The sequence below is a fragment of the Heloderma suspectum genome, chromosome 6 (assembly GCF_057233095.1).
Source record: "Heloderma suspectum isolate Gila_16-S chromosome 6, 16-S_ref, whole genome shotgun sequence".
Lineage (NCBI taxonomy): Eukaryota > Metazoa > Chordata > Lepidosauria > Squamata > Helodermatidae > Heloderma > Heloderma suspectum.
Genome location: NC_139463.1, coordinates 57,115,362 through 57,142,782, shown reverse-complemented (window position 1 = coordinate 57,142,782; position 27,421 = coordinate 57,115,362). Strand labels below are relative to the sequence as shown.

Sequence of the window (27,421 nt, the reverse complement as noted above, 5' to 3'; positions counted from 1 at the left end):
ATAGGGCTCTGTTTCCAGTCCCCTGATCATCTTCGTTGCCCTCCTCTGAACCCTCTCCAGCTTGTCTGCATCCTTCTTAAAGTGCGGTGCCCAGAACTGGACACAGTACTCCAGATGAGGCCTAACCAGTGCTGAGTAGAGGGGAACTAGTACTTCCCGGGATTTGGAAGCTATACTTCTATTAATGAAGCCCCAAAGAGCATTTGCCTTTTTTGCAGCCACATCACATTGTTGGCTCATATTTGGTTTGTGATCTGCAACAATTCCAAGATCCTTCTCGCTTGTAGTGTTGTTAAACCACGTATCCCCCATCTTGTGACTGTGCATTTGGTTTCTTTTTCCTGGGGGCAGAACTTGGTATTTATCCCTATTAAATTTCATTCTGTTGTTTTCTGCCCAGCGCTCCAGTCTATCCAGATCACTTTGAATTTTGTTTCTGTCTTCCAGGGTATTAGCTATCCCGCCCAATTTTGTGTCATCTGCAAATTTGATCAGCATTCCCTGCACCTCCTCCTCCAAGTCATTCATAAAAATGTGGAAGAGCACTGGGCCCAAGACTGAGCCCTGCGGTACCCCACGCGTTACCTCTCCCCAGTTTGAGAAGGTCCCATTGATAAGCACTCTTTGAGTCCATTTCTGTAGCCAACTGTGGATCCACCGGATCGTTGTTTCATCTAGCCCACTTTGAGCTAGTTTGCTCATCAGGATATCATGGGGCACTCTGTCAAAAGCTTTGCCGAAGTCGAGATATACTATGTCCACAGCATTCCCACAGTCCACAAGGGAGGTGACCTGATCAAAAAATTAGATCAGATACGTCTGGCAGGATTTGTTCTTGACAAATCCATGCTGGATTGAGTAATCACTGCATTGTTTTTAAGGTGCTTACAGATGGATTGCTTTATTATCTGCTCCAGAATTTTCCCAGGGATGATGTCAGACTGACTTGTCTGTAGTTCCCAGGTTCCTCCTTTTGGCCCTTTTGGAAGATAGGGACCACATTAGCCCTTCTCCAGTCATCTGGCACTTCACCTGTCCTCCATGATTTCTCAGAAATAATAGACAGTGGTTCTAATGCATGGGTGATGAACCTGTTTCAGCCCAGAGGCGAAATTCCAATTTGGGAGGGGTTTTTTTTGGGGGGGGCACATTCCAGCAGTGGGCAGGGCAAAGGACAGAAGGGCTGGAAAAGTACAGCGTGGGTGGGGCCAAAACAAAGTGAGCAGGGCTAGATATAATTTGTACCAATTTGGCCATTTTCCCACCATGCATACAAACCACAGCTCAGTTCTATGCATGTCTACTCAGAAGTAAGCTCCAGTGCAACAGCTTTCATGCATATCAACCTCAGCTCCTTATAGGACCAGTTTAAATACCTTGCTCTTTAAAGGCCTTTAAAGAACAGGGTATTTAACATTTCAATGCCTTTGAATCCCCTCTTCTCTTCCATCACTGATTAGAGATAAGAGTGGCGGTTTCCTGCACAGAGTTGGAGGGGACAGGTTCAGGGCCAGCAGAAGAAACTCATGGGCCAGGTAGAGAACCTCCATGGGCCAGAACCTCCCCGCAGACTGGAGGTTCCCCATCCCTGGTTCAGTGTTACATGTGAACCAGACACCTACATTATGAATATGGCTGCAGCATGCGTTACATTATAAAGGCATTCTGATGGATACTTCACATTTAATTTCCAGCCCCGCTTCACTCTCTGCCCCCCTATGATTCGGAAGCAGAGCACAACAGATTATGTGTGCTGTCTGCGCACACAGGCAGAGCATCCCTTACAAGAGGTTTGAAATTCTTGTGAACGTGCAAAGCCACAGACACCTTGGCAAGGAAGAAAGATGTCACCACGGGGCAAGCTGGGGGGAAAGACTTGTTAACTGCATGGCAGTTCTTCTCCGCTGCCAGTTCTCCTCAGTGGCTGGATGGCAACAGTAGGGTGCACGCGTGTCTCTGCCCAGGCAAGGCCAGAAGTTTCTGACATTTCTTGCCAAGCTCTAGAATCTATAGAGTCTAAACTGATGTAAGAACTCCGGGATCCAGACTTCAGGAGAGGGCCTGCTGGATCCGTCCCCCTCTCAGCTTTTTGAAGGGAGGAACAGAAGAAGAACTTGGGGGGGGAGGAATTTCCTCATTTGCGCCTTTGTTCTCAGCAGCCAGACTCTGTTATTTAGGAATGGGAGCCAGAGAGATTAGTGGGAGGGAGGGAGGGGGGCAGTCATGTCACCACACTCAGGCCGGTTTGTATAACAGGGACAGTTTGTCCACAGAGATATTGGGAGAAAGAAATGATGCCAGGAGAACAGGTGGTCAGGAAGCACAAAAAGTGGACACGCAAACGGAGGAGAGAAAGCTGATCCTTCTTTCATAACATGCAGAAAACACATTTCCTAGGCAGACATGGCCAATGTGCAAGATTTATATATACTGTGCATGGAAAACAACCCCTCCCCTCAAGGTAACTCACTGTCTGTGCCAAAAGCTGAACCCTATCAGCTGCCTGAATCATGCAAATTAACTTAACTTGCATATCCTGGCATAATTTGCAGAATTTATTCTGCTTCTCTTAATAACGGGGGGGGGGGGGAGAGAGAAAGGAACTGTACACGGTATTGAAACCCCACCCCGCTACACCTTTGACTTTGGAGAGTCCATCAAGCATAGCCCATACATTTTCAAACCTACCTTTACCCCTCTAAGGACTAGAAACTTTCTTCAGAAAGCACATACAACAAGCCAGCGTTCTCAGGATGGTCCATTTTGGACGGAGGTGCCACAATCTAGTGCTTGTGCAGCACAATTCCAGAGAACACCCAGTCTTGCCATTTAGAAGAACTGTATGTATTCAGTGCTAACAGGAATCTAAACAGCGCACCAAGAAAAATGGAATCCAAAAAAAACAAGTTTGTTTGCAAGCATGTCCCTTTGCAGAATCTATTGTACTTGTCAGTAGGGATGTATGAGAAATTAGTTTCTCAGTTCAGTTTTGACCAGAATTGACCCAGTTTGTACCTCCCAGAGCCAAAATTTGGGCCTAAACGTAATCTGCAGTCAAAGTGTGTACATTTCCAAGCTCACGATGTGATTTGCAGGGAAAAAAAGTGTTTGAAACATGCGTACATCTGAAAAAAGTGTATGAAAGAATTCATACTTTTGAAAAATGTGCACAGACACATCAATGGAAGGAGAGTGAACACATTTCCAAAGGGCATACAACTGATGCATACATTTGGGAAAATTTGCACAGAAATATGCAACATTTTCATGCAAAAAGAAAAAGCAAGGCTCTCAATCTGATATGGGGATCCTTCACACAGAGCTTTTATCCTGCTATTGAGATTGTTCACTTATGGAAGTTTGCAAACCCTTCAGATGATGCCGTGTCCCTCCAGGGCGTCGTCTCCTGCACTAAATGCTCTTTACTCTGCTTTTAAATAGATAGGAGGTAATGAACTATCAAATTATAGGAGGTAATGAGCTATCAAATTACCCCGCTTGGGTTCCCTCGTGAAAAAGGAAAAGCAGTAAGAAGAGGAGCTAGGCCAATGAAACATATGGAAGACTCTGATAAGGGGGAGAAGGCGGGGGAAAGAAAAGGGGGGTGAAGGAAGCACATGTAAAGGGAGTCGTTGTGATCCTACATTTAACACAGAAGCAGAAAGCCCCGTTTTAAATGCAAGATTTTAGGCTGGTGTAGAGATGCTCTTGGACACGAGTCAGAACAAGCTTCAAGGTGGAATCTGGAGGACTTTGATGAGCTGATTGCACAATCCTACTTGTCACTCATGGAAAGGGGCAAGTACAGAAATCCTCCCTCCTTTTCAGCCTCTGGCTCTGGCTTTTGACTTTCATCAGACATCACCCACCCATTTTTCAGTTTCTCTGAAGCCATAAGGACTAGAAAATGGCTTTTTAAAATACACATAATCCTGACAACCAGGGATCTTAACTTTGAATGCAAGTGAAGAATCAGCAAAGGTCAAATCCCACAAGATCTTGCAAGCATGGGTGTCCACTGGGGGGGGCAAGGGGGGCGCTTGCCTCCTCCTTGGAATCCTAAATGTGTTTATTTATTTTACATGTACACAGACACATGCAGATCCAGCTAGTCAACAAGAGGTTTAGAGTGATCCCTGAGACCACTCCTACTGAGAGTGGCTGCCAGCCCTGACTCTCTGTACTGTTCCGGAGGAGAGAGAGCTCTCCTGGGCCAGCAGGCAGATCAGATGAATCCTGCTTGTTCTAATCTAATGATGCAGCATCTGTACATGTTAGAAAATTTGGAAACCCTAGAAATACAATGATAATATAAACAAAGGAGTTGCGGTGCCTTTTTGTGACCAGATGAGGAGCCTGGGGGTTGCTGCTGGACCCGGCCTTGCTTCTTGAGGGGCAGGTGGGGGAGCTGGCCAAGAAGAGAAAACAAAAATAACCCAGCAGAATAGAAAACAACGGTGATGACAAGGTTCTCAGGAACTGGGTAGTAGTTTGGGGAACAGAAACTTAGTGCTACTGTTTTGATCAGTTGAAAGTTGAAAGAAAGGCACAAGGGTTTTCTGCAGAGAGAAAGCAAAGAAGCGGAGGTGTTTCTATTTTTTTAGCTATGGATATCCACCACTATTACAAAAAGACAGCTAGTGAGCCCCAGACACGGGGGCTTTCTTCACTCGGAACTTTTATCCTGCGATTGAGAGTGCTCCCTCACGGACGTTTGCGGGCTCTTTACATGACGCCATGTCTCTCCAGGGTGTCAGCCCTTTGTTCCGTTTTTAACTAGATCGCAGATCATAGCTATCGAATTACCCCGTTGTGTTCCGCTTGAGTTCCCTCCGTGAAAAGAGGAAAAGCGGCAAGAAGAGGAGCGAGATCAAAGAAAGATAATGGCAGACTCAGCAACGGGGAGAAGAAGGGGGGAAAGGGAGGGGGAAAGGAAGCATGTGAAAAAGGGAGATGTTGTGATCCTGCGTTTAAAATGGAAGCAGAAAGCCCCATTTTAAATGCAGGATTTTAGGCTGGTGTAGAGATGCCCATAGTGAAGATACTCCTTCATCAGACATCGTGCAAGTAGCAGCCAATGTGTGCCTCAAAAGAGACAAAATATCCAGGCACAGGCAGGGGTGGGGCATGAGAACATCCCAACTGAAAATACTGAGGCAGCTACCAGTACTGTATAACTTGAACGGCAGGAAAAATTGGCTATTGTGAACTACATATTGAAAGCAAATCCTCTATCAGATGTGTTAAAATTTGAGCTGCTTACACAGTGCTGGACCCCTACAGAAAGTTATGGCTTCAGACATGACTGTATGGGTCCCAGAGCATTTTCCCATGCATGGTTTACTAAATATTCTCCTTGGTTAGCATCTGTTTTGAAAGGAGCTTCATGTCATTATTGCATTTTAGTTTCCCAGCCAGTAGTACGAGGGATACAGGGCACATCCATTACCAAAGTCTGTGCTGTGTACAGTGACTGAAATGAAGCTGCAAGACAGCACTCAAAAAGTGGATGAGATAGTGGTTCACATGAAGGTGCTTCTAGGGCGCAGTCCTATAGGAATAGTCATCCGCCTCTGAACTTGGAGGTAACTGACTATCCAATGCAGAGCAGGTGGGGTGCAGAGGGGATTTTCTCCTCCACGCTCCGGGCACCCTGCATTTGCGGCTAGACGGCCGATTACGGCTAGACGGCCAGGGCACCTCAGAGTGGGAGCAGGGGGGGAGTCTGGATGGCACATAGGAACTTTCGGCATTTTCCGCCCCCAGGAACGGCCCCTTTTCTTATGAGCGCGGAGCCGGGGACGAACCATACTGCCTACAAGGCGGCAGGGGTGGGGGTCGGGAGTCAGTTTTCTGGGAACCAGCATTGGAGCTCTGGCTCCGAGCTTGGTTCCCAGAAAACGAAAAATCCTCTGGCCATCTAGATGCTGTCTAGCGGCCATAGGATTGCACCCTTAACTTCCTTTCTGTCATGAAGAGGAAAAAAGGTGTCAATAAGTCACATGCAAGAGCTACAGAAAAAAATAAACCAAAGCTCTACTCTATAATACAAACCATTATATACTGTGGGTCACATGACCTTGGTCTTCATGGTAAGACCGGGGCCACAGGTAACCTGATACACCTTTTACAGTTTTGTGCTGAGGCAGGGGATAAAATGTTTTTAAAGCATTTGGAAACTGGGGCAGGCTAAGTACACATCTGCAAGAATGCAGAATGAGTTAATAAAGTTGTGTGGCCAATTTCTGAGGGAAGATATTGTGAAGGCTAATGCTTCCATGCGATTCTCAGTTTTAGCAGATGAAGCAGCAGATATTTTTGGCATAGAACAACTGTCTCTAGGTATAAGATTTGTGGAAGAAAGTGATGGGAATGCATCTGTAGATGAGCAATTCTTTGGTTCATTTCAATCTCAGACCAAACTGTAGCAGGCATAGCCAACACAATCTTATCTGCTTGTTCTGATTTTGGACTAGATCTCAATAACTTTGTTGAACAAGGATATGATGGTTGTTCAACCATGGCAGGAAAAGAAAGTGGGATTCAAGCACAAATCAGGGTGATTTCTCAGGCAATTTTTGTCCACGGCTCATCCCAGAAACTTAATCTCACTGTAAGTGATCTGAATGGTGTAAGCGATGTGCGTAATACAGTTGGCACAATTAACGCCATCATAAAAATTTTCCATGTGAGCATCCAAAGATGACATCTGTTACCCAACATACCAATGCTACGTGAACCGCATTGAGCTCACAAATACAAAAGTATCTATGTGTTTGCGGAAAATTACACAAGCATTGTAATGCGACTCCAGCAGTTAGCAGGATCAAGCAACTCCAAGACAAGGCAACTATTGTACCAGTTGTGGTGTGTGCATCATGGACATCAACTTTCATTGTTTATCTTGTGGTCATAAGTAATTATTCTTTGATGCTAGAGGCAGTCACCCAAACTCTGCAGTCTGTGAAGTTAGATGTAATGGAAACGAAAGCATACATACAAGAGTTGCTGGGAATAATGGAACAACACAGCGAAGCTAGTGAGGAGACCTTTAGCACAATAATAGAGTGCAAGAAACTGGCAAATGAAGTGGATGTAGAACTTAAAGCACCTAGACAAACCATAAACAGAAAAACCGTGCCAATCATCCCAACCAATCCATAGAAGAGTCTGGCAGTCCATCTACATTTCCTACCTGGATTCGCCTATTACCTCACTAAGGATTTGTTTCAGTGATGAAAACCAATGTGTCAATTCCATTCAGCGACTACACAAATCTGAAAACTTTGGGGATGAATCTGTTATGTAGTACGAGTTGAGGGCAAAAAGACATACCAAAGAAATACATCCATCATTGTGGGACATATGCAACATGACTCTTACTGAACTATTGGACTGCACCAAACTGTTCCCTGCAATTAAAACGGCCATCCTTACAGCACTTTATCTCCCAGTTACAACAGGCACAATTGAATGATCCTTTAGCACTTTGTGCACAGTGAAGACATGGCTACGTTTGACAATGAGCAAAGATCGATTGTTGGGCTTGCATCTGTTGAGTGTCCACAGAAAAAAGTTGAAGGGCTATTCCAAGGAAAACTTTATAAAAGAAGTTACAGACAGTTTTGGCCACAACCCTTGAAGACTCCTGTTTTTGTTTAAAGAATGACCCAGTTTGTATTATATTTTCCTTTATGTTATGGACAAACATTAACAAAAATGTTGGACTAGTTTCAGACCTTATGTCTGGCATTCACAACAGCCAAGGCAAATTCTGTAGAATGGGAAATTTGAAGCTGCATGTCTTTCTAGTGCCTTACTCTGTTATTGTTAAATGGACAAACAAAGCAATTTGTTCGAAGTTAGTTCTGAAATGTATAATCCCATACAATATCGTAAATCACCAATAGGCACAGACCACCATTGTTCCTAGCTGCTTCTCTTCAGCAATGGTATCATATGAAGACTGTGCATAGTCAAGTCAACAACCTGTAGTTACTAGTCCTAGACACTGCCCCACATCCTAGAATTATTTTAGATTTGGAAAAAAGTAGGCCTTAGCCATCAGAAAGGAAAAATGGTTTAAGGGAGACCAGAAAAATATTCCAAGACAATTGGAGTCCATCAAATAGACGATGACGATCTTTACAGAGGCCAGGGGTGCAAACCACACCCGGCTGAAAGACTAATCAAGGTTAGATCTCGTTGGGCAAATGTGTCACTGTCAGCATCTGATTTCCGGCATGCAGGCCTGTCTGTATGCCTGTGTTCTATAAGCAGCATTGCTGTGGACCCGTTGTGTGGAGTGTGACAGGCAGCTGTTATAAGCAATATCTTTGGGGACTTTGTTTTATTTTCTCAGCCTCAATACCTGCCATGCACAATAAATAAATAAATATCCAAGGCCTGAAAAATAAGAAGTTAATTGCTTACCACTCCTGAGCCTTGTGGGGCAAATCATAAAATAAAGCATAAAGCCATCAAGGGGGCAGTATGGAAACCCTGACTTTCAGGTCATGGTGAACATTTCTGCTCCAAGTTTGCCAAATGTTCACCCCTCCTGTTTTATCAACTGAGGCAAGAAGAAAACCTTCAGACAGAGCATTGTGAGAAAGGATGCTGTTTCTATTAACCCATAACATTATTTTAATAAAGCTTATAATACCAACAGATAAATGGGTGAGGGAGGTGAGGGAGATGAGCTCTCTGTGCCAAGTAAGGTTTCCAGCAGGATCATAATTCAGTACTGATGCCACTAAGGCAGACTTGACTTCTTGTCTATCAGAGCTCTGCATACATCAACTGCATTTGTTCTTCCATCCAAAGGCTGGGTTGGTGTCACTCCATGGTGCCTTCCATAGCTTCTTCCTCAACCTCCTCTTTCTCCGTCTCTTCCTCCTCTGCTTATTCCATATCTACTACCTCGTCTTCTTCTGCTTCTTCCTCAATTTCACTGCTCAGTTTGACTAAGACTGGACCTGGGGTAGTAGGCCCTCCATCACTAGAAGACGCGATGTCCTCTTCTTCCTCCACAGGGTAAAAGTGATGAGCAGCTGACAGGAAGTCATCTCCTACATCTAGGAGAAGAAGTCTGTCCTGGGATTGGGGTATGTGGGAGGAAGGGGAGGTGACAAAAAAATGGTGATAATAGAGCTGGCCCAAGACACCCAAGGTAGAGAAGTACATTCTATGCTTGATTACATTCAACCTCACAGAGTTCCCTGTGGTAGAGCAAGGCTGGATCTACACTTACAGCCTTTTTTCACTTCCAATGAGGTTTCACCACCCGCCTTTCACACTACGCAGTACCTGCCTCGAATTGGAACCGGAATTTCCCGCTTCCGTGCTCCCGCTTTCAATACCCTGATATCCCGGTATTTCCCCATAATGTGTTCTGATTTTCCACCTTCGCTACCGTATCCGGTTGTAGTCCCTTCCCTCGCCTGTCCATATACGGCGGTGTTTGTATTTCCCTCTTGTCCAATCACAGCTCTCGATGGCCCCATGTCTTTTTCCGGCTACTGATCCCATAGCTTCCTCAGCAGCCCCCATTTCCTCAGCAACAAGCAAAGGGCTGGATGTGCGTGCGCTTGTCTGATCTTGGATGCTAAGCGGGGTCGGCCCCGGTCAGCAGTTGGATGGGCGACCGCCTGGGAATCAGGCTTCCTGCACTGAGCAGGGGGTTATTCTATCCCTTCAAATGAGACTAAGTTTTACCCCCTCCTATCCCCCGCTCCCGATGGTTTTTTTTTAATTAAGGCATTATCCTCGCAGAATCGGGGCTTCTCCGCAATGTTTTTTTTCCTAATTCAGGCATGATCTTCGAAGCTTTGAAGTTGTGAAGCTTCACAACTTCGAAACTTCAAACAACATGCCTGAATTAGAAAAAAAAAACATCGATTCTGTGATGATAACGCCTTAATTTAAAAAACACACATCCTGAGCGGGGGATAGGAGCGGGTAAAACTTAGTCTCATTTGAAGGGATAGAACAACCCCCTGCTAGGGATGTACGAATTGTGTACCTTCCATGCAGCTTGACTTCCGCAGTTTGCGGCCAGTGCTCCGTACTGTCATTCACAAGCCCCCAGAATTCTCCTCTTTTTTTTCCGCTCTGAAAATTGCGAAGATAAATCTGTACTGACAGCCGTAATTCCGGTGCCCAGCCACCTCTGTGAGTCTGCATAAGTTTCGTAAGAAAGGCTATTTTTCGTAGATATTTACGTATTTTTTCCCCTGCCCTGAGACGTGCAGTAATTACTTTCAGCCAAAACACTTCCTCCTCCTAGGGGCTTCCCAAAAGAAGGCTGTCCTAGGTGTGCCTGAGCGATGCACTCTTTGTTTAAAGCAACGCTGTTTGAAAGAAAGAAAGAAAGAAAGAAAGAAAGAAAGAAAGAAAGAAAGAAACCTTTAAAAATGACCATGCCGGTCTGGAGCCCTGCACGAGGTATTATTCTCCCTGCTAAGCTTTATATTTCCACATCCAGCGTTGTTGTTGACATTGTGAGGCTAAAATGGAGAGGAGAACCAACTCTGTGCATTTCTACTCAGAAGTAAGTCTTACTGAGTTCAATGCGACTTACTCCTACACATGTCAGCACCCCACTTGCCCCCAGCTCAGCTTTGTATTTCCACATCCAGCTCATTATCAAACCTCCTGTTAGTTATCTCACTGGGTGACTTTGGGCTGGACTCTAACCACTACACCATACTTCTGTTATGAAACTCATGGAGAAAAAGAGACAGTATAATGGAAAGTTCTTTCTGAAGCAGTCACACTTGTACAAATGCAGCATGAAGGGAAAGATCGGCAACCTTCTCTTCGTTCGAATAAAAAGCACAATCTGCACATGCTCAGGGAATGGACAAAATGAGGAATAAACATACCAGGGAATATGAAGAACTATATTCTTCCATTATGTGTGTGTGGGGGGGAATCTCCCTCAATCCAGCTGTTCCCTGGAAAAAAAAAAAACCCCATTCACCCAAGGGTCTTCTGAGATAACTAATAGGAGGTTTGATAAAGAGCTGGATGTGGAAATACAAAGCTGAGCTGGGGGCAAGTGGGGTGCTGACATGTGTAAGAGTAAGTCGCATTGAACTCAGTAAGACTTACTTCTGAGTAGACATGCACAGAGTTGGTTCTCCCCTTCTCTATTTTAGCTCGAGTGTGAACTGAGCTCGCACATTCGATAAAGCACTGCAAGAGGGAAAATGGGTGAGTGTGAATAATCATGTTTTAATGTGAGAGCATTTAACCCGATGGGACACCGAATTAATTGCAATGGTGGGCGCACTGTAGATCGGCCCCAAGTCCTGTGTGGATACAGTGAATGAAAGGGAGATTCTGGGGTCACTGGAGGGACCAGAGATCCCCCAATCTTTTTTTAGGGCACAAAAAACTAGTTTTAACCATCTACCACCACCCCACTTTTAAAAACACCGAGCAACCCCCTGCCCCAAATTCTGGGAGGACCAAAATACTTCAGGGAATCCCACAGTACTGGGGAAAGTGCCAAATCTGTAGTGGTGTGATTCTGGCTGGAGTGTGAAATCAATCTCTTATACACAAGCTTCTGATCATAAAAAGTAAAATTAGCTTTCTAAGGAAATCCGCATCTACAAGCTATCAAGTGGTGGAAAAAAGCACTTAAATGTCTCTTAGCTTAAAATTCTACTGGGCTCACTGGTGTTTCTGGGCCTGGAGATATCAGTCCTTAGTGGCCACTTATGCATTGCAAAAAAGAGGAAATGCATCACCCAAAGACAGCACAAAAGAGACACCAATTGGCACAAGATGTGCATATATTAATGTACAGATGCACATTTAGAAAGAACTATAATTTAACTAAAAATACAAAACATCTCATGTACCATAGCAGGGAACACTGTGACCAAGTGACCCATGTGTCTGCTCAGTCTGCTGTCCAGATTGTCAATGTTCAAGGCTCCTGCTGTTCCTTCTTATGGTTCTGTATCTCTAAACTGGACTTGGACAGAACAGCCCTTCAAGGAGAGGGCTGCTCCCTGCAGAGTAAGCCACATGGCCACCCTAGACCAGCTTTAAAGATGACGTGGTTGCTGGCACACTTTGCAAGCAAGGGAGTAAAAACAGCAGGGCGTGCTTCTTCCCATAACCCCCTGGGCCTGTCCTTTTCCAGAAGGAGCCCACTGAGTCTTAGACAGCGAAGGCTGGCTAAATGAGCAAACTTCATCTCTTTATTGCTATAAACTAAAGGGGGAAACAAGGGAGAAGATTTCAATAGGAAATTGGATTGCTTTGGTGCACAGTGTCCAGGCATCACCACCGCTGGGGTGACAGGAAGACAGACAATCCCAGAGTACTTCTCATCACTTCACTAAGAGGACAACAAAGGAAAGTATTGGGAGGGGTTGTTAGACTCCAGCTGTGTTTCCACCAGGGATTTACTCCAACCTGGCTGTACCGTGAGGCCTCTGTGTTTCCATGACATTGTGGCCATTCAGCCCCAGCACCGCATTTTATCGCTGAAAAAACGCTTCTTCTGACACTGCTTATAGTCCGACTTTTCCCACTTATGGCGGCTCCATGACTGACCTGTTTCCACAATCGCACTGGGTCCAGTATCAAAGCTCGGCCTTTGTGTGTCGCTCTGACCTCAGTGACCCAACCCTTTCCCTCCCCGTTTTCCGGAAGTTTCATCGCCATTTTGGAGCAGGATGCCGAGGGACCAACTTTTAAAACATCATTGAAAATAAGCGCTAGAACACAGCCCATGACCCCAGTTAGGGGTTTTTTTCTTCTCCCATTGTGCTGAATGAGGCTTGCCTTCTCAATGACTACAGAAATAACAGAGAAGCCCCCCAATTGACAGGGCACATATCAAAGCCCAATTCCTTAAATGTGATTAAGTGCGATCTCGAGGCCTCGGTCCATCGCCTTAGGACGTAACTCCTTCACAGCTTCCATATAGAGATCCTGTGTGTTAAAATGGGGGCTGGTTTCGCTCTCTTTCCCACAACAAACACATTCGTGTCTCCTCAAAAGTAACTCCCATTGAGGTGGTTGAGGCTGCGATTCCCCCTCAATTGAAATGGCACACATTAAAGCCCAATTCCTTAAATGTGTTTAAGCGACCAAGCGAGGCTCTGATGAATTGCCTTAGGAAGAAAGTACTTCGCAGCTTTGTTATAGCTATCCTGCAGGTTACAATGGGGCCTAGATCATAGAATCATAGAATAGTAGGGTTGGAAGGGACCTATAAGACCATCGAGTCCAACCCCCTGCTCAATGCAGGGGGATTCCGTCTTTGTCTTTACTACTCTCTTTCCCGCAACAAACCCATGAGTGTCTCTTCAGAAGTAACTCCCATGTGCTTAATGAGGCTTGCCTTTGAATGCCTACATCAGAACTTACAGAGATTCCCCCTCAATTAAAATGGCACACTTTTAAGCCCAGTTCCTTAAATGCAACAACGTGCGATCTCGAGGCTTTGGTCCATTGCCTTAGGACGTAGCTCATTCACAGCTTCATATAGAGATCCTGTGCGTTAAAATGGGGTTTGGTTTCGCTCTCTTTCCCACAACAAACCCATTGCTATCTTGTCAGACGTAACTCCCATTGTGGTCAATGAGGTCCTCTGGATTAAAATGGGGGCTAGTTTATCTCTTTGCGTTCCCCCCCCCCCGCTTTCCCAGTACAAGCATATGTGTGTCTACTTGGAAGTAACTCCCATTGTGCTCAATGAGGCTTGCTCCTGAAATGCAGGAGCATATGGACTTTCAGGGGAAAGGAGAAAGCGGGGTGGAGCAGGGGATGCCTCTCTTCACAGCAAAGCTGACTCCTTTTTAAAAATCAGGTATTCCTCCATTAGCTTCTCCTTCCATTGCCCTGGAAACATGGCCAAGGAGGTGGGAACACGGATGAGGTCATCAGACTCCACCCAGCCATCAAGAAAATAATTTGATGAGAGCTTAGTGGAAACAGCACAGAGCGCCAGGCTGCAGCGATGATACGCCGAGACTTTAAGGGCTGTGGAAGCTGGAAAAGGAGAAGCTGCAGTTGGGGAAACAGCGCAACAACATTGCAAACAAAGGGAAGCCGATAGCGTGGAAACACACGCTCCCGTTTACAGAGAGGCATGCTGTTTGGAATAAAGCCAAGCTGCAAGTGCCCCCCTGAGCAGGCCCCAAAAACGCGGGCAGCATTTCCCATGATTTCTCAGAACAGGGTTGGGGAGAAAGTTGCTGAGCATTTGACCACGGGGCAGGGGACAGGGGCGGGACGGCGATCCTGGACAAGCAGTGCCAGTCACAGCGGCTTTTGGAGTCTTTTGTTTAATTAACTTGGCCACCACTCCAAGTAGCATCAGCCTTATTATCAGCAGCTACATTTCTAGCAAGGTACTGCAGGAGGGAACATGGCAGCCACTGATAGCAGAGTTATCATCGGTTGTGGCAGCAGCCACACCAAATTTTAATTCTCGCACACACACAAAAGCCAGTATTGCTAGTGGGACTTGTCCAAGTAAGCCCCCCACCACTCAGTGTCTGAAAAATTTTCTCCCTCCCCGCCCCCATGTGTTTTTTTCTCCCTCATACTTTCCATGACTCCACCCCAACACGCCCTAACAAACCTCATCGACAGTTTGAAAATAGGCTGAGGGGGCTTCCAAAATTAAGGGTTTGGGCCCAACTACTTAAAGATGCCGCTTAGACTCTCTACAAGGGAATGATCTCGAGTGGGTTGGTGGTGGCTCCAGACTAATTCCCACGGTTATTTATATGACAGAGCAACGGCGAGTCTTCTTAACGCTGCACAAAAGGTTTCCCAAGACTTGTCCGCATCACAACGCCATGCCACGTTTCAAAAGATGTTCCAGAAAGTTAATTAAGGCATTCATAGCACCAGACAGCTCATTAAGAGGAGGCAACACGCAAAGGCCTCACAAGAGCCAGTGTGGTGTAGTGACTGGAGTGTTGGACTGGGAGTCAGGAGATCCGGGTTCTAGTCCCCACTCAGCCATGGAAGCTCACGGGGTGACTTTGGGCCAGTCACAGACTCTCAGCCCAACCCACCTCACAGGGTTGTTGTTGTGAGGATAAAATGGAGGAGGAGGACTATGTATGCCGCCTTGGCTTCCTTAAGGAGGAAAAGAGGCCGGATATAAATGCAATAAATAAATAAACATTAGAAACGGTTGTGTGACCACCCTCAAGCTCCCATTTACGCACATTTACCTGGAAGAGCTTGGTTGCTTCCACGGGGAAGCGTTAACAGCTTGTACCCACCTGCTTATATATTGTGCAGACAACACATCCCCTAATGGGAGTTTTCTTCCCTACTCACAAGGACAAAGAGGTATCTCTCTGGAGGACCACCACAGTGACGGCCAAAAATGGTTGTCTGCTCAGCCAGGGCTCTGAGGAGCTTGCGGGCCTCTTGAGGATTGCGGAGGGATTCATATGAGGTGCCGGAGGTGACTGTGAGGAGGCCATCTGCTTCAGCTTTGAATCCTGCATTGGGAAGAGAACCTTTTTCCTCACGTCCATTCAGAATAACAACTGAGTAAATGCTCTTCCACCATGTTACTTACTCACAGCATTTATATGCTGCCCAATAGCCAGAGTTTTCTGGGCTGTTTCCAATGAAAACATTAAAATACCGTTTAAAACAAGAAAAGAAAATGAGGCAGCATAAAAATGGCAGCAACAAGAGAATAAAAACAATACTTGCTAAGCAATACTAAAAATATTTCAACAAATCTTAGAAAATCTTAAAAGTTTACACATTCAAGAGTTAAAGTATAAATGTGTTAAAGGCCTGGGAAAATAAAAAGGCCTTCACATGACACCAGGCAAGCATCTCTGAGAACGTTCTGCAATTGGGGGGGCCATCACTGAAAAGGCCCTCTCCCCCGTAGCCACATGTTGCACCTCACCTGATGGGTGCCACCAGGGGAGGGTCAAGAAAGATGATACCAAAGGCTAGGTAGGTACATGAGAGGATGTAATTCTTCACATAATCTGGCTCCAAGCCATAGAGGGCCTTAAAGGTCCAAAGCAGCATTTTGAATTGGGCAAGGAAAGAGACCAGAAGTCTGTGCAGATGACAACACACTGGCGTACTATGATTGTCCGAGGTAACAGTCCCAGTTAACAATCTTGCTGATCTAATTCGGAATAGCTGAATTTTCCAGACCATTGACAGCCTCACCTACTAAGCACTGCCCTAATCCAAAACAGGAGATCACCAGAGCATGGATATCTGAAAACACCATCCCTTCAAGGCCAATGGAGGCAAGGATCCACTAATTCTTACACATGGAACCCAAAGTCAAGAAACAGCCTAGAGGTTGAGAAGCTTGTTCTGGGTTTGTCTCTCCAGGCATAACTACAGCACTGTCACCACCCTTTTGGGCAAGCAAAATTAACCACCATCTTGTATAATCAAAGGAGAATTTTGCATGGAACGTGGTAGTCCAATGGGCAATCTGGATTCTCGAGCACTTCAATTTTTGTTTCATCACACCTTCACAGGTTGAGGAAATACTTTAAAACATGCCCCCACCAGCTCCAAACTAGTCTTCCTCTTCATTTACAATAATTGCACAGTCAAGCAATTCATTTGCAATTACGTTCGTTTTCAACATGCCACTCCATAGCTAGAATGCTTATGGATAGTCAGTGACATCACAGCAGCTCAGCCAATGGTCTGGAATTAAAGCAGCCTTGCAGCTGACCTCAGTTTGTTCTTCACATACATTACTAGAACATTAGAAACACATTTTTGACATTCTATTTATAAGTTTTTAAGGGTGCAGTCCTATCTGGATGCCCATCAGCCTCCGAACTGGGAGGCTGATGGGCATCCCATGCTGAGCATGGAGACGATCCTTGCCTCTGCGCTCCTCCCACTCTGCTTTTCAGCTAGATGGGCATCGGGGGGTAGGGGGGAAGGAGGCTGGGAGGCCAGAGGATTCCTTGTAAACCGGCCTCCCCTTTAACTTCCCTCCGAGGTCACTTTTGCTCTCCCCAATTATCTTCAGAACAGAGAACTCCAAGGATGGATGTAATTTATTTATTTATTACATTTCAATACTACCCAATAGCTGAAGCTCTCGGCGTTGTTTATAAAAATTTAAATGACAAAATACAGAATAAAAACAGTATAAAAGACACAAGCTTAAAACCACAGTATAAAAATACAACCAGTATAAAACCTAGCACCAGCGAAGAGATTTAAAATACAGTAACAAATTTGAAACAGCAAAGCTAAAAAACTATTATGGTAAAATGCTAGGAAAATAAAAAGGTCTTCAACTGGCACCCGAAAGAGTACAATGTAGGCACCAGGCAAACTCCTCTAGGGAGCCCCTTCCACAGACAGGGTGCCTCAGCAGAAAAGGCCCTCTTCCTGGTTGCCACCCGCCTCACTTCCTTTGGCAGGGGCTCACGGAGAAGGGCTACTGAAGATGATCTTAGGGTCTGGGCACTACATATGGGAGGAGGCAGTCCTTCAGATAACCTGGCCCCAAGCCATTTAGGGTATTGATTGTTAATACCAGCACTTCGAATTGGGCCTGGACATGGACTGGCAGCCAGTGCAGCTGGAAAAGTACTGGCATGATATGATCACGTTGGCCAGTCCCCGTTAACAATCTTGCTGCCCTGTTTTGGATCAGCTGAAGTTCCTGGACCATTTTCAAAGGCAGCCCCACGTATAACGCGTTGCAGTAATCCAGATGAGAGGTTATCCAAGCATGGATAACTGTAGCTAGGCTATTTCTGTCCAGGTAAGAGTGTAGTTAGTATATCAGCCTATGCTGATAAAAGGTGCTCCATGCCGCTGAGTCCACCTGAGCCTCAAGTGACAGTTCTGGGTCCAGGAGCACCCCCAAACTACAAACCTGATCCTTTATGGGGAACGTGATCCCCTGCAGAATAGGTCGAACATCACTGAGCCGGGCAAATGAGCCACCCACCTCCGTCTTGTCTGGATTAAGTCTCAATTTATTGGTCCTCATCCAGTCCATTACTGAGCCCAAGCACTGATTCAGAACAGCCACTGCCTCACCTGGATTGTTTATTTATTTACAATATTTCTTGGCCGCCTTTCAGGGCAGAAGCCCTCCCAAGGCAGCTTACAACAATAAAATACATAAAAACAGTTGAAATATTAAAAATGTTAAAAACACAAAAACAATTAAAACAATTAAAACCAACAACAAAACCAACAGTGATGTTAACAGTGGCAACAGTAGCAGCCATATCCATAGAAGGCCAAGGTAAAGTAATATGTTTTCAAGGCCTTCTTAAAAGTCTGCAATGACAGAGCATGGCAGAACTCTGATGACAGGTTGTTCCAAAGGTTTGGGGCCACTGCAGAGAAGGCCCTCTCACATCTGTTCACCAAGCTGACTGCTCTCACGGGTGGGCAAATGAGAAGGGCCTCTCTTTTCCAATCTTAAAGTGCGGTCAGGCTGAAAGGGGTGTAGGTGGTCCTTCAAGTCACTTGGTCCCAAACTGTTTAAGGCGTTAAAGGTCAAAACCAGCACTCTGAATTGGGCTCAGAAACGCACCAGTAACCAGTGCAGCTGGCGCAGTATAGGCGTTATATGACCGATCACCTCGCCCCCACCAATACTCTGGTGGCCGCATTCTGCACAAGCTGGAGTTTCTAAACTATCTTCAAAGGCAGCCCCACGTATGGACCCAGCGAAGCACCTTGTCCACATCCTTGGGCCTCAATAACTGAAACTCATCCAATAAAACTGGACCTGATGGTACCCTGAACGCCTCTACTAATGGAACTGCACTAATTGTGGTGTCCAATTTGTGACAAATCTCAGCGACTTTGTCCTCAAAGTGCCATGCAAACTTGTCAGTGCGTGCTACCAAGGGTTCCACAGTTTCTCTCCCTAGCCCAGAGTGTAGCAGGTCATGAACCACTCCGAAAAGCTGGACAACACTGAGAAGATGCAATGCTGGTGGAAAAGAACTGTCTCTTTGCCACCCTCACCGCCACAGAGTAGGCTCGATAGTTAGCTCTTACCTGTGTTCGGTCAGACTCAGCACGAGTTTTTCTCCACCTGTGTTCTAGCTGTCTTCCCTCTTGCTTCATTGCCCTCAGCTCAGGTATATACCAAGGAGCTGGCCGGGCTCTGCTCAGAGGGAGAGGGCGCTTGGGCATAATTATGTTGACTGCCCGAGTCATCTCTGCATTCCACAGAGTGACCTGGGCTTCGACAGGAGCACCAACCATACCAGCAGGAAATCCCCCAGAGCCCTCTGGAATCCATCAGAATCCATTAGGCTCCAGGGCCAGAACATTTTAGTAGGTCCCCCTCCCTTGCAGAGAGGAAAGGCTGCCGAGAGTCTAAACCTCAGTAGGAAGTGATCCGACCATGACAAGGGGATAGATGTTAATTCCCCCACTTTCAGATCACCATCCTCCTGCCCAGTCGAGAAAACCAGATCAAGCATGTGTCCTTTTACATGTATTGGGCCGATGACATGTTGAGACAACCCCATGGTTGTCACAGCAGCCATGAAGTCCTGAGCTGCTCTGGATACAGCAGCCTCAGCATGGAAGTTGAGATCCCTCAGGACCATCACCTAGGGGTCCTCAACACCACGGCCAAGACCACCTCCGTCAGCTCAGGCAGGGAGTCTGATGGGCAGCGGGGTGGGCGGTACACCAACAAAATCCCTAATCTGTATCGGGGACCCAACACGAGGTACAGACACTCAAGATCCACACTTGAATGAACAGGGAGCCTAGAAGAGCCATCTTTTGACTTGGATTCCTGCACTGAGCAGGGGGTTGGACTTGATGGTCTTATAGGCCCCTTCCAGCCCTACTATTTTATGATTCTATGATTCTATGATGATGATTCGAAGAGGGAGATCATATTCCTATAGCCCACAGCAACCCCCCCTCCCCGACCCTCGAGTCAGTGTTGGTGCTGCACCGGGTACCCAGGAAGGCACAGCTGGGAGAAAGCAACTCCTCCCTGTTCCCCCACCCAGGTCTTAGTAACACATACCAGGTCAGGCCCCTCATCCACAGTCAAATCATGGACGAAGGAGACTTTGTTTTGGGCCGACCTGGCATTCAGCAGCAGCATCGCCACACCCAAGGGCAAGCTGGTAAGGCTGCCAGGAACCATCTTGTTGGGGGAAGAACCAGAAGAGGGGACAGCTGTAAGGTATCTAGCCCTGCTTCTCCTCAGCTGGCCTGTTAACTCCCCAATGCTACACCTCCCCCTACCTGCAGCCACAGTTATGGGGCACCCCTCCCTCCCAAGTTACACCGTGTGTTTCCCAAACACATTTTAAAAATATAAAAGTGTAAAATGATATAAAACCATTTAAAACAATATAAAAGAGAGAGCAACAGCTGAGAAGGAGCAAATGACGATCCGCGTTTGCTCCTTCTACTTTACACTTGTTAGGGAGCACATTTTCTAGTTTAGATTCCCTTTCCAATATTTGATACCTTCCTTCAAAACTAAATTTTGGTAATAACAGCTATTCCCACATTGTCTGCTTGGTCAGGTAACACTGGGAACTCTTGCAGAGATTTAGAATACATTCAATTCGACCTATATTGGAAATACTCAATCAAATACTCAACCAATACTCAGTCCAAAGACATCATACCTAAGACTTCCAGGACTTGCTTCCACCGGTCCTTCACCTTCCTACGGATCTGTCGATGGGCAATGATGTCAAAGCTCACACGTCGGTAGCCCTTTGGGAGAACAATGACCCAATGAGCTGCGATTACTAGCAAGATGCCCATCATTCCGATGGGCAAGGAGTGTGTGGAGGAAAGGCCTGCATATTACAGGGAGCCCCGAGGAGGTGCCATGTGCATGCATGTGCATGCGTGCACATAGCACACTGCAGCCCAAGTGGGTCCTTCTTACTGAAGGTCTGGCCACCCATTCAGATTGTGGCGACACTGTGCTGCTTGACTTTGTCGCCATAAAAGCAGATGACTGATGTCCATCTGCAGGTGGAAGACAGCGAAGAAGGGCACCCAGAGACAAGAGTTAGATTTTGCTCACCCCTCCAAACCCATCTGCTGGTTTATTTCGCCCAGTAGAACTCAATGGAGCCAAGGCCATCTCTGTTGTGCCCGTCTGGGTTCTATTTCTTGGCCAGGACCTAGAAATTGCTTTGATCAGTGCAAACTCTGTAGAAAACTCTCAGGGCAATGCATACCTTCCACACATAGGATGATGCAGCATAATGTTACTTGACAAGATTCAGCATCCTGGCAATAGTATTTAATTTAAAAATAAAAGCATGTTCCTAGCCCTTATGTCTGTGAAGATGAGCTTGAGAATGCATGAGGGAAGCAGTTCAACAATGACACCTTCACTTTGATGGGCACCACAGTGCTCTCCACCAGCTGCTGGATGCAGCTGTGAGTAGTTGTGTCGTGCCCCCGATATCGCCTGTTCCCCCTTTCCCAGGAGGCCCTTTCAGTAGCTGGACATATTAGAAGGGGGGCAGGAGGGGAAGCGGGGGGAAGAGGCTACAAGTAAACATCATTAAGATTTGCTTTGGCACTCCAGCCACATCCAGCCACCCTGCTCGCTAGATAGGGCCGGTCTGGGAAACAGGATGGCTCCTTCTGCTGGAGGGGCGATTCAAGATGCGGACTCTGCTTATGTGCTCCAGGAGAAGGTGCCATCCCAAGGTGGAGAAAGCCCTCCGTGGAACCCAGGAGAAGTAGCACATCAAGCAGGAGTACATGCCCAACTGTACTGGGCTGTACATGAGAGAATTTGGTGCAATTAAGTTCTCCTCCATACAGAAATGCTCCCTGTGCATAGACAACCTACCTCGGATCCCCGGCGCATTTTCGCCCTCTTCTGCAGCAGGATGTCGAGCTCATGGTCATCATCGCGCTCCATGTGGGTGCTGTCCACAGGCTCGTTCCACAAGTTAGCTGCCTCCGATTGGTGCCGTTCCTGCAACTTGCTGAAATACTGAAGTGTGTCCCTGCAGCACAAAGATGGAGGCGTTTTGTGGCATCACAGCAGCTGCGCTGCACACTGGGGCAGCAGAACCAGGCCTAGCTCTCACGATGTGGTAAACCTATGGCTGGGGCCAGGCTGTACCACTTCGGACTGCAAGCGGGAGCTCTCAGGAATGGATGCTCCTCCATACGAAAATATTCTCTCCGCAGAGACAATTCGCATCCCACAGAGAAGAGGTCTAGCCCAGCCTTCTGCCTGATGGGCCAGTTGTTTCCAGGCACAATTTTTTTGTCCAGAGGAGAATGTCATCACGTCACCCCCTCCCCTGCAATCTAAAACGGTACAGCCCGAACACAGATTTAGCTCCTGAGTGGATCGAGGCCTCCACATGGTCTGGTAGACAGAGCTGGAGAGCTAGGGTTTGAGCCCTGCTCTCTGCATTTATTTAGAAGAGTTATATACCACTTTTCAATGACAGATTTTCATGGCAATCATTCAAACGTTCGAAAAATATCTAACATTTCCACTACAGTTTCACCTGCGTTCTCCCTTGAGAACTGTAGGCCTTCATTGGGTTGCTAGAATTAGGGGCTTCCGGTTCTTGAGACTCGGTGGAGGAGGCTGTTGGAGGTACATCTTCTGGCGATGTAAGAAGTCCTCTTCCCAGCCCTCTTGCTGTTGTCCTCTTTCTGCAGTGGCCATGGGAGAAGCAGACCCCACCCCCCAGGCCTGGAAGTGTGCTACTGACCACTGGGCCCGGAAAAGATGTGCAAGTTTTACTGTCCCCAGGGAGCATGGGACCCACCTCATCAAAGCAGATGGTATCAACTGCCATCACTTACTTGCCAACAGTTAAGGTTTCAAAAGAGAGTTCTTCCTCTGATCGTAATCCCCACTCTTCGCTTTACCCATAATGACTAATAACGGGAATACCAGAGCAGGGATCCTAATATCTCCATTGATTCGGATCGTGTTTCCAAGTGTTTGCAAAAACAAATACATTCAAGGTTATTTCATGTTGATATCTTTAAGAATTAAACATACTACTCTGAATTCTTGTTTGGCTTGCTGGCAAAGGAAGTACTTATAGGAGTTAAAGACACTTTGCAAAACCTGAGCTGCTAGATTCATCCAGCAGCTCAGATTGAGCAGTTTTTTCAGTCTACCTGCAAATAAGGTTGCAGACTATGCAAGAGAGCCAAGCTGTGTTGCAAAGTACTTTGCTTCAATCTACTAAGTTTCTTCCCTACCCATCTTGGGAAACAAATGACCTTAACAGACACCCATTTACCAACCACCACAATGAAGATGCAACTATGCAGAATGAAGGCAAAACAAGGGAGATCAAAGCAGCAAAGGCAAGCGGCCTGCCTGGAAGCTCAAGCAAAAGAAAGTAGTGGTAGGTCTGGTTCTGTTCCTGCCATAGATTCAGCCTGTGGCCTTGGGAAAATCAGCTCTCTCAGCCTCTCTCCCCATTATATGATCTGTAAAATAGGAATAATATAACGCTGTCAAGCAGCTAAAGATTTCCAGTGGAGTAATAATCTGCCTGTCAACCTATTGATTAAATATATTTGTGTGTCCCTTTTGGCTGGAGGTAATCAAGGTTGTGCATGCAATCCTGAATTATATCCCAGTTGTGTGGAAGCTACTGGATGGCTACAAGAAATGGATGCTGTGCTGTGAGCCTTCATGGCAGCAAAAAGACGGATACTCCAAGACTGGAAAGAGAAATCCACCCATCTACAATATATTGGACAAAAAGCCTCACGACTCTGGGGACTTTTGAAAGGGTATATTAACACCGACAGCTGTGCCTAGTTAAGTACACAGATATCACCATACCTAGAATTATATGTGCAGTAACATTTGATTGTTACTACATATATAATCGATTGCCCTCCTTGGATCCCCAAGTCCTGAACAACTTTCTCCCAGTTTCGAATCTGCCATTTTTGGGTAAGGTGATTGAGCGGGTGGTGGCGATGCAGTTGAAGGCACACTTGGAAGAAGCTGATTATCTGGATCCATTTCAATCAGGCTTCAGGCCTGGGCATGGGACAGAAATGGCCTTGGTCACCTTGACCACAGTATCCTCCTGGACTGCCTGGAGGGGTTGGGCATAAGAGACACTGTATTACGGTGGTTCCGGTTCTTCCTCTCCGGCTGGTACCAGAGGGTAGCACTGGGACAGGAGATTTTGGACCCGTGGCCGCTCACTTGTGGGGTGCCACAGGGTTCCATCCTCTCCCCAATGCTATTTAACATCTATGTGAAGCCGCTGGGGGCTATCATCGGGAGGTTTGGGGTGCAGTGTCATCAGTATGCGGATGACACACAGCTCTACCTCTCGTTCAAATCTTCACCAAGGTTGGCCATGGAATCCCTGTCCAAATGTCTGGAGACGGTGAGTGGCTGGATGGGGAGGAATAAGCTGAAGCTGAACCCTGACAAGACCAAGGTACTTTTGATGGGAGACAAGAGGAGGCTGGGGGATGTTGACCTGGTGTTGAATGGGGTACGGCTACCCTTGAAAGACCAGGTCCGCAGCCTGGGGGTCATTTTGGACTCCCAGCTGTCCATGGAGGCTCAGGTGTCAGCTGTGAGCCGGACAGCGCTGTACCAACTCCATCTGATACGGCGGCTGCGCCCCTTCCTTCCCGACCATCTGCTCCCATCGGTAGTACATGCCCTGGTCTCCTCTCGTTTAGACTACTGTAATGCACTCTACATGGGGTTACCCTTGAAGACGGTTCAGAAGCTGCAGCTGGTGCAGAACGCGGCGGCTCGCCTGATTAAAGGCAGCCGCCGGCGTGATCACATCACTCTGGTGCTGAAGGAGTTGCACAGGTTACCAGTTGTTTTCCATGCAAACTTCAAGGTGTGGTTTTGACTTTTAAAATCATATATGGTTCCAGCCCAGCCTATCTCAAGGAGCGCCTCCAGCAGCACCAGACAGGCCCCTCAACAAGATCAACCTTGGATGGCCTTCTCTCTGTCCCATCAGCCAGGACAGCTAGGCTGGTGAGGATGAGGGACAGGGCCTTCTCTGTGGTGGCCCTCACTCTGTGGAATTCCCTCCCTAGGGAACTCTGCCATGCCCCCTCTTTAATGAGCTTCAGCCACGCTTTGAAAACGTGGTTGTTCAGGCAGGCATTTGGGGTGGGTTAGGGTATTTTTAGAAATACGCTGTTTTAATGTGAAATTTTATTGTTTTAAACTGTTTGTTGTACATCCCCCAGAGTCCCCTGGTGACCAGCCAGATGGGTGATTAAGAAATTTAATAAATAAAATAAATAAAAATAAAATTGTATTGCTATATTGCTTTGTTTCTGTTCTGCTTTACGTTTCCCCCTCATTTTCTTGTTTTTGTTGCTTTAAGTATGTGTGCAGTTTGTAACAGCTGCTAAAAACCCGAACAAAATTTATTTATTAGATTTCTAACCCACCCAATAAATAATGTTCTCTAAATGTTTGTATTAACACTAAAGTGAGCTTTGGCTACTGGGCAGTATAGAAATGTAATAAATAGATAAATACACGTTATTACAAATTGTGTGTGTGTGTGAGAGAGAGAGAGAGAGAGAGATTGAAAGAAGTGAGAGATATTTATCCCATTTATCCTCCAAGCAGCCCAAGGCAGCGTACGTGATCCTTCCCCTCTCCATTTTACCTTCACTACAACCCTGTGAGGTAGATTAGGCTGAGAGTCATCCATCGATCTTCATGCCAGAGTGGCGACTTGAACCTGGATCGTCCTGGTCCAACACTGTGACCGCTACACCACCCCGGCTCTCCTTACATATGAAAGAAAACCTGAGCACAGAAAGCTGTTTTATTCCAAATCACACCACTGGTCACCCTAGTAGCCTAGAGTCCCAGTGGTTCTCACCCAAAGGTCTTCCCCAGCCCTGCTACCCAAGATGCGGAAGATAGAACCTGGGGTCTTCTATGTATTTTAAGCTATTTTAACCCAGCACCTGCACTTTTAACATGCAGGCCAACCACCTAAAATCCCACCCTCACCAACTGAAGATGATTTCCAGTGGCCAATTAAAGTTGATTGAGGGTGCAATCCTGTGCATGTTTAGACAGAAAAAAGCCCTACAGTTCCCAGCGTTTCCTTAGCCAGGATGGCTTAGCCAGGGAGTTGCAGGAGTCTTTTCTGTCTACACATGCACAGGATTGCACCCGAAACTATCAGCTATGGGTTTCAGCCCTAGCATAATAGTGGCCATACTTTCAACAGGGCCCTTGTGAAGCCAAACACACAGATTCTGAAACAAACTGAACACAATACACATTTAAACAAGTAGTAGGATTGTGAAGGTAAGGTCAGAATCATTTCCTATACGCTCATAGCAAACTCATTCTCTGAGTGTGAACCTTTACATAGCCAAAACAGAGCCATCCATGCACAAGGGGGAGGTCTGAGCAGGCTTCAAGCAACTCCAAGGTTAGCAGAAGTAAAAAAGAAAAGAAATAACCCTGAGGAAGTGTGAAGAACTCCACTCTATGGAACTCCCTCGCTAGGGAACTCCGCCATACCCCCTCTTTGATGAGCTTCTGCCACGCATTAAAAACGTGGTTGTTCAGGCAGGCATTTGGGGTGGGTTAGGGTATTTTAGAAAATGTTTTTACTGTAGAATTTTATTGTTTTAAACTGTTTTATTATGTACTTTGTACATCACCCAGAGTGGCTGGGTGACCAGCCAGATGGGCGATTAATAAATTTAAATAAATAAATAAATAAATAAAAACTAAAAACCCACCCAACGAGGACGGACCATGCTCAGCAAGTACAACATGCTGGCTCAATGCTGGAGGGTGGAGAGGGAATGGAATGGAGTGTCCTGTAAGACAGCATTGGCTGGCTGATACCCTAAAACTGGCACCCATCGCACACCACAGAGCAATGTTTTGTTCCACAGGTCCCACTTGCTTGGACTGCAAGCAAACTCCCCCCTCCTCGCCTCCTTTTCCTCCCATCTCCAGAGCCTCTACAAACTTCGATCCTAGAACATTACTTTGAAATCCGAACATGTTAATGTTAATTTATGCACATACATGCTATTGTATAACCTTCTTTTTCTTTTTCTTGATTTTTTTTTACAGAATCTGGGGGAACTTGAGGCTTGTTAAATGAAAAAAGAAAAAGAAAAAGCTAATTTGTTGAAACACATACCCAGTGATCAATGGATTCTTCTCCAGTTCTTCTTCTCTATGGCAACGGCGACAGCAAACTCTGTACCAGAAATCCATCTCTCACTCTCTTGCAAACGTTGGAGGCGTTAAGATGTGCCCGTGACCAGCATATCAAAATATAACAAAAATAGAAGAGGGAGAAAATTGATGGGGCAGATGTTTAACTCATGTGGCAACGGAACTGTGCCTGAAAAGAGGCAAAAGTGTTCAAAATTCTCTTTAACTATCATCTGCAAGTCATAA

General features: G+C 46.2%; 1 protein-coding gene across 1 annotated transcript; it reads right to left on the bottom strand.

Moving 5' to 3' along the window:
- Positions 1–8,748: 8,748 nt before the first annotated feature.
- Positions 8,749–27,337, bottom strand: LOC146340922 (melanoregulin-like). The gene is given in 5 exon segments (XM_084804500.1): positions 8,749–9,096; positions 15,328–15,494; positions 20,643–20,733; positions 21,836–21,995; positions 27,159–27,337. Coding segments are annotated over 5 exon segments (753 nt in total). The 5' UTR covers positions 27,236–27,337; the 3' UTR covers positions 8,749–8,838.
- Positions 27,338–27,421: the final 84 nt, after the last annotated feature.